Consider the following 7,784-nt stretch of genomic DNA (forward strand, 5'->3'; position numbering starts at 1 on the left):
ATATCAGAGTGAGCTTTTCTGTCCCGTTCCAACACAACGAGGACCACATGCATCCCTAGAGCAGTGCAAAGCATCACTCTTAGGCGGAACTAGCCAGCACAACACAGAAGTCACAATAAAAAACAAGGTTTAGATCCTCATGAATAAAGATACATTGCTTTGGGAGGCCTTTGTTCCTTGTAAGCTCTACAGCCCTTCCAAACCTGTTGTGGTCCCTTTCTTCAGATGCCTGAAGGCAGGGTTGATTGAATTTCTCAGTTCTGAACTCTGAGGGTCAAGGTGTCTGATTTCAAGCTGAAAATACCAACAAAAGGCAAAATGTCCCTACAGTCAAAATCTGTAGCACCTTTATAAGAAGTAGGTTTGGTATTGTTTTGCCATCAAACATTTTGGGACAGATCGTGCTGTAGGCAAATGACAAATGGCCACCAGGATTGCAGAATCTGTCCCCTGCGAAAGGTATGTGCGGGCTTCTTGCCTTCAAATTTGCCGTTTGTTAATTTGGATGTAGCGGTACTCTGTGAGGGGAGCAGGTGACAGCATTTCCGTGTGCAGTACTGCTTTCAGCATGCTCTTCGGTGTCACACTGCGGTGTGCATAGCTTTGCACTGCACTCTGAGAGCCTCAGTTACCTTGTTAAGGAAACAGCAGCACTCGGGTTCTTAGTCTGTGCACACTCACACACACACGGCAGGCACAAAACAGGTACCTCGGAGCAGAAAGAAGACAGGGTAATCTGCCTGGCTAACTTCAGTGCTTCTATCCTCATTGCAGCAAACTCTAACTCCTCCTGTCAAGTGTTTGGTTGTGAGCAATCCGCAGAAGAAAATGTATTAAGAACATAGCAAAAACGTTTAACATATTAAAAAATGGAATGTTGTATTTTAATGTATAATTCTGACAATTCCTGGGTGACAAACACATCCCATATTCCTTTCATGACGAGAACATTGATAGAAAACTCCAGTTTTTCATTAATTTTGAGGTAGCTATATAGACAAACAATTTTTATTAGGGGGTAAGTATGAACAACACTTTGGGTAAAATACATGTTTCCCAAAGTTAAGCTGTTTTTCACAGGCTCCTCTCCTTTTGTTTTCATTTTCTGTGAATTTATGCCAGCTGCTGCTCTCAATTCAACCTTCAGCCATTTTAAAATTAAAATATTCTAGAAAATATGTTCTGACATACAGAACTGGTCTGCGGACCAATTTGCTTTTCCTAGAACAAGCCATGCCAAATTCTGCTTTAGACAGGTTACCAGAAAAACATAACCTAATTTTCACTTCAGCAGAATTAGGGCCTAAATCTCTGAACATGAATCTATGCATACAGGCCTGCTAAGGCCATGTGTCAAGACAGCACTCCACACATCAAGCCCTTTGTTCAAGCTTAAAAGATTTGTTCTATAAAGACTTCTGCAAAATATATACACTAGTGGTATAGTACAGCTGAAAGTGTTGATGAAATTTCAGTTTATGTACTGTATGAATTAAATTAAAATATCTCTGTTCCTTAAGTTCCTGAAAGGCCAAAGTTACTTCGGAAAGAATCAAATCATTATTTTGCTGCTTTCCCACCTCCCCTCCAAGCTTCCCCCCACATTTTTCAGATGAGGCAAAGCATTCCTCTACCTATGTATAGACAAACTTAAAGAAAGTGACATTTATATTTCTGCTACAAACCTGAAGTTTTTGAGCAAATACTGGGGGGTTCTTTTCTGCTAAGTCTGGATCTAGATATTCAGGCTGATCACATATTGAGGTTTTCTTAGATATCCTATTCAGAAGGGCATCAGCAGAGACAAAGGAGTCTTCAGGAGATGTCTGAAGGGTAAGGAGGATATAGAATAAGCAACAGAGATTTTGCCCAAGTAGTTCAGGCCAAAAGCAACATACGTGTCTGCAAATCTTTGATTCCTAGTAACATCACACCCCACTGAAGATTACTCTTGAATACATGATTCATAGGTGTAACAGACAGACATCAAGAACAATTCTTCCCAATTAAAAGCAAAGTAAATTCTCCAAGGCTAACACGAAGTAATAAATATTAGGACCTCTAAAACAATGGCTATCAAACCATGGACCACAGCCCACTCTTAATACTTCTACAATAGTTTTCAAACAGTTACCATAAGTTTTGTTCATACAATAGCTTATGTTGAGTTCAGGCATCTCTAAGGCAATCCAAAAGCTTTGAAGACCACCAAAACTGAGGCAAACCTCAGCAAGACTCTTTTTGCAGTCTTTACAAAGTCTTTCGCTGTGTACTAGGGATAAACTAACTTATGTTCACAATTATAACATGACCAGGATAAATACACAATATGAAGGTGGGCAGAATTAGAATGACAAAAACAAGACTCTGGGATTTGAATACCCAAGACTCCCTGCAGTGAGAAAAGTATTCAAGCACATAAAAAATGTTTTGTGAGATGGTATTGACAGCATCATCAATACAAATTAAGCATAGTATTAAAGTAAGCTGCTTCTTATTTTGAATCCTCAGTAAAGACATTGTCATATAGCTTAGCATGCCTAGTGCTGTAGGCATTTATGAAACAAGTTTGCCTGGAAAAGCGGAGGCCTTGAGGAACCTTCAGGAATTCGACAACCACTGCTCTAAAGTCTGTATGCAGTGCAGGCTGGAAGCAAGGAAGGGCTCACCACTAAATCAAACCCAACACAGAAGCCACTGAAAAAAAGTGATTTAACTGGAAGTTGGAATGAGTTCTAATGATCAAAACAGTGAATTTTACAGTATCAGACTACAATAATACAGCTAACAGTTTATACAAGAATGTAAAAGAGCACCTGTTCTTATTAATGCCTTATTTTATATATAAAATATTTCTTCAAATATAGGGTTAAAGCACAGTGTAAAAAGGTCTGTGTGAGAAAAAACGCACTTCGAAGTATCAACTTGGAGTAAGTTATCACAAGAACACGTTAAGATACAGTAAGAATTCAGAAAATTCTTCTGAATTCCATCAGTTCCATCAACCTACTTCCCTCAGTTGGGTCCTACCATATGCTGCTGCCAAGATCTTGAAGTATCAGGTTGAGTTTCACTCTACTTTTGAGATCCACCTTTGCCACCTCTTATATGACATGAGAAATTTCTGCAGGAATATGATTCCCAAACTCTTATCATAAATTACTTACTATTTCAATAGCCTCTGGAGTTGTTCCTAGGGTCATGGGCTCCAAGTCTTTCTGCTTTGACTTGTCAGGTGACTGTAAGTGTGCCTCTTGGCTGGCAGCTAGGACTCGGGAAGCTGGATGTTGTATTTTCATTCCAGAGGATTGCTGGGCTTCAGGGTCTTCAAAACTTGACCTGGAAAAAGATTGTGTACATGTTTTCAGGGTGGAGCACAAGGCCCTTACAATTCTGCTTCTGGTAACAGCTAAGGAAGTCCTCTTCATTACTTTCACGTGTGTGTGTATATACACACATACACACACTTATTTTCAACTCAACTTTGTATCATTGTATCTCATAACACTTTGCAATATCCTTTCAAAGCAATGCGCCAGAGTCATCTAAATAAAGCCAGTTCTATCAAAAATGTTATGCATATTCCTTAAGTATTTCTCACTTGCCTTTTTACTCCTTTCTGATTGTGATCTACATCCCTCCCAATAAACAACTTCTACTAATAAGAACATATGTCCTTAACAAGCAACATTTTTGGACGTAAATACAACCCCCACATCCTGTTCTCATGAACTAGATTCCTTGTTCAAAAACTGTATCTAGGAAAAGGCCAAGTGAAAAGTTGAAATTAAGAGATTTCTACATTGACATGAAAATAACCTCAGTATCTGAGAAAAAAACCTGTGAGTACGAAGGCACAGTCTAGTGAAATCGTTGCCACTGTGATTCTACTTAGTAAGAATATGAAGGAGAAATATATGCCCGTATTCCTTCCCATTATAAAACTTATGTATCTTTGCCCTCTATTCTCTATCATATGTGTACACAGATGGGAATCTATTTTTAAACAAACAACTTGGTAACACAGAGGCCGAAAAAGGAAGAACTGACTGTGTACATGCTATGACGGTAACCCATTTCCCTGACAAGCTTTTCCATTGCTGAAGTTGCTTGCAGTGACATACCCTGAGCATGGTGTTGTGGAATCAGACAGTCTGATGGGAGGTGATTTGACCGGGCTCTCCTGCTGTGCATCAAACATTAGATATAAAGATTGTTTCTTCGGGGTGCTATCGTCCTGCTGGCAACAGGAAAAGAAAGACTCGTTAAGCAACTCAACCGTTCTGCATTAAAGCTAATTCAGGTCACTGAAGCCTTAAGTGACCAAATGACAGACAACTAATAATATAGGACTGTAATTAATAATATAGGACTGTAATACAGTCTATGCTGATACTGAGATGATCCCTTTAAGGAAGAAACCATTAAAGAACAAAACCTAAACAGTTCACTCTTTGTAGTGGCTCTTCTTCTCCCACCCCACTTTGGGGTTAATCAGATTTCTGGTCCTGTCAGGCAGGAGGCATCCCTCGACTGGAAGTGTTACTAAAATATTCATTGAAACCTATGTTGTTCTCATCAGTTTAAGCACCTGACATACATGCTTGATTTTTCTAACTTCCCCTGTGGATATAACCCTATTGGATCTAGTCAAGCTATCAAATCCATGAATTAAATAGAAGTAAGGCAAAACAACTGATAATGTACAGTATTGCATTCCATATTTCACATTCAATCTGTATTCTCTCCTGATTCCCTCCATCTTCTTAAAAGCTCTACTCTCAGGTTCTTAAAATAGTTCAATAGCTGGTATAGACAGCTCTGTACTCTACAATACTGGAAATGCTGATTTGCTTTTAATCTCTAGAAAGAACTCCTATGATGCTGGCTTAAAAATAAAACAATAAAGTGGAACGAGCTCTACAGGATGTAGGACAACAAAGCATACGCAGTTGACCCCAGTTATGTCAATTTAAAGCAATTGGTTTTGCAAATCTGCTACAGGCACACTGTAATTAATTTAAGGGGTAGTGAGGCTGATGACATTATCAGGATAGTCTACTATGACAAGGGAATGCAAATGAATAGAAATGGAAGTGGGAACTTACTGGCACAGAGGAGCCTATTTTCTCCATATATTCTATTTCATATGAGTTGCCATATTCCAGTTCTGCAACAGAAACAAAAAAGAGCTGTTAAATACATGCCATGAAATGATTTTTGCAGAATAAAATGAGATTTCTTCGTATCTACAAGGTCCACTCCCATTCTGCTCAATACTTTTCAATGAGGCATTAAAAATAGAATATACAGAGAGAAAGCAGAAGGTGCACTGATTTTCAGTGATTTTTAACAATGAACCTATGACACATTTCAGGTAAATTCATTTGCCTGAAAAATTCCAGCTTTATCAATTTGCTGAAGATTCTGCCCCAGAGTCCAGAATATTAACAAAGTTTCAGAGCACTTTCTGAGCACAGGTAACTCCTCTATCATGTTACCTCATCACAGAAAACACATTTTTCAGTAACTGCTAATGGTCATACCGGTTTCCTTTAACATATGCAGAAAGATTTTAAAAGCTGTTAAGGAATGAAGTAATTTCTATTTCTTAATGTTTATCACACTGTTCTTAATTTAAGAAGGACTACTGTGGTATTACTTCAGATGAAAAGATACATAAAATACCTGTATGGTCATTGAACTAGCGGGGACACAACAGTCCAGCTTACTGGGCTGTTTTCACATTTTAGTTACAGAGGGGAAGCCTAAGATGGGAAGATTTACAAAGAACCCTCATTCTAAACCCTAATAAAAATGCAAATCCTTACTGCTTCTCTACTTCTAATCTCCTAATTACACCAAAGGGAATAACAGCATTTCTTTCCAATCCATGGTCACTCAGTAGCTGATATAGAGGCAGACAGATAAAACATGGCAAAATGGAAAAGAGCACACCTTCCTGCCCCCAAATAAAAGCAAAAACTTTGTTCAATGACACCTTAACTTAAAAATTAAAAACATAATTAATTTGTTCTAATGCTGTATTTTACTCTGTTTCCATAAGTTAGTTCAATAAACCACTTTTATAATCTAATTTCCATTATAGATAAATTCTAATGAATGGCACAGGAGCATTTACATTATGATAAAAGTATGTGCTAAAATTCTTCTAGATTTGGGCACCTTTTGAAGAGTAGGCTTGTATTAGGAAGATGGCAACCATCATTAAAATGTTTGCTCTTTACAAACAAACCAACCCTAAAGATGATCTCCTACATCTTTGTTTAAAAAGAAAGTTTCAAAGGGTGCAATGTGAGTTTACAACGCTCAAAATTTTTTTTGTAATAAAAAGCACCACAGGTTACAAGCACTGTAATTCCACAAGTGTATGTATTTTGTCAAACAACCACTGAAGAGGAACAGCCACAAGCTCTCAGTACCTGGCATGTGGGAGATATTAATAGTAAAAACTCTAAGTGGAGAGAATGCTCTAACAGCAGGCTCCTCATGTTTAAATTCCTAGTACCATATGTCTTTTAATGGTAATAGTGAGCCAGGCGAGATGGGCAACCTCCTGGTATCAGCTACAAGCTTCCTCCTAGTGAAAGCAAAACCAAAACTGAAACGATGAGATTCAAACCGCCTTCTGGATGCAGTGTCATAGGAGAAAGCACGAAACACCAGAAAACAGTGTCCAGTGCTTAGCAACTGCCTTTCTGTATTTCACTTATCTTCACACACATCACCAATGTTTTTCCACCCCAGAGAGCAATCAGTGAGCGGGTGTGCAAGCACGCTCACGGGCAGGAGACGAGGCGGCACTGTCCTCTGCTGGCACGGCCGGCGGTGATCTTCCATCTGCCTGCAGGGCTGGCAGCGGCTTTGCAATTGCAATCCAAACCGACGCGTGGGACAGCACACATTTAACTTTACCGATTTAAAAAAGGCAGAACACAGATGGAAATACTTCAACTAGAAACAAAAGGAATAACGCGGCTCGCTAAAAGCAGTTCGTTTCGTCTTGTTGCTCTCAGAAGTTTCCAGCATAATTAGATACCATCTCCTCTCCTAGGTATCTCCCGTAAGACATCATCTCCCCTCCAAAATTTTACACTCCAGTGATCTCTATACATTCAAAATCTCCAAATGCCCAGGATATCCCATGAAGGAAGAGAATTATCTTTTATAAATACGTACAACAGACTTACTAAGTGATGTCCTTCAACTCCTCCCATAAATAGCTGCAGGATTACATCAGAATTTTCTGCTAATAATTACTGCTTATTTCTGCTCTGTGAAACAGGAAAATGGCAGCAGTTATAAGCAGCGCATGCAACAGATGAGAGCTGGACGTATTGGCTGACTCAGTAGTTGGGCTGTACCTGTACAAAAGCTGTGTTAGGTTACAGGATAACACTCATACTAGTATCTGGGAGGGGCAAAAATATACGCACTGAGAAACAGCCCTGGAGCAACTCAAAAATTTCTCAAGGCTGCGGGAACAAGACTGTCAAGGGAAAAAAATTATTATTTTTAAGAGCTCTGAAAAGCGGAAGCACTGTTGATTGTAATTAGTATGTAATCTGAAACTCCAACTATACCATGCAGCACACATGAGACAAGACAATTAGCATTTAATTAGGAGCTTTGCTCACTTTCTTCTACCCACTTTGATAGTTAAAATGATTACCTTAGAGTATCTCTCACTATCCTTTTGTTTCATTTCCTTCCATATAATTTCCATTTTTCCGGGGGGGGGGGGGGGGGGGGTTTGCTTTTTT

At 39.0% G+C, this 7,784-nt stretch overlaps 1 protein-coding gene across 1 annotated transcript in view; it reads right to left on the minus strand.

The window, feature by feature from the left end:
• Window positions 1–7,784, minus strand: part of TACC2 (transforming, acidic coiled-coil containing protein 2) — a 106,994-nt gene that overhangs the window by 21,620 nt on the left and 77,590 nt on the right. The window contains exons 9-12 of the mRNA XM_010295152.1: window positions 5,109–5,170; window positions 4,125–4,240; window positions 3,168–3,339; window positions 1,686–1,826 (exon numbers count right to left, since the gene is read on the minus strand). Coding sequence (XP_010293454.1) covers window positions 1,686–1,826; window positions 3,168–3,339; window positions 4,125–4,240; window positions 5,109–5,170 — 491 coding nt within the window. The remainder of the gene's footprint in view (window positions 1–1,685; window positions 1,827–3,167; window positions 3,340–4,124; window positions 4,241–5,108; window positions 5,171–7,784) is intronic.

The sequence above is a fragment of the Phaethon lepturus genome, unplaced genomic scaffold (assembly GCF_000687285.1).
Source record: "Phaethon lepturus isolate BGI_N335 unplaced genomic scaffold, ASM68728v1 scaffold4529, whole genome shotgun sequence".
NCBI classification, from domain to species: Eukaryota; Metazoa; Chordata; class Aves; order Phaethontiformes; family Phaethontidae; genus Phaethon; species Phaethon lepturus.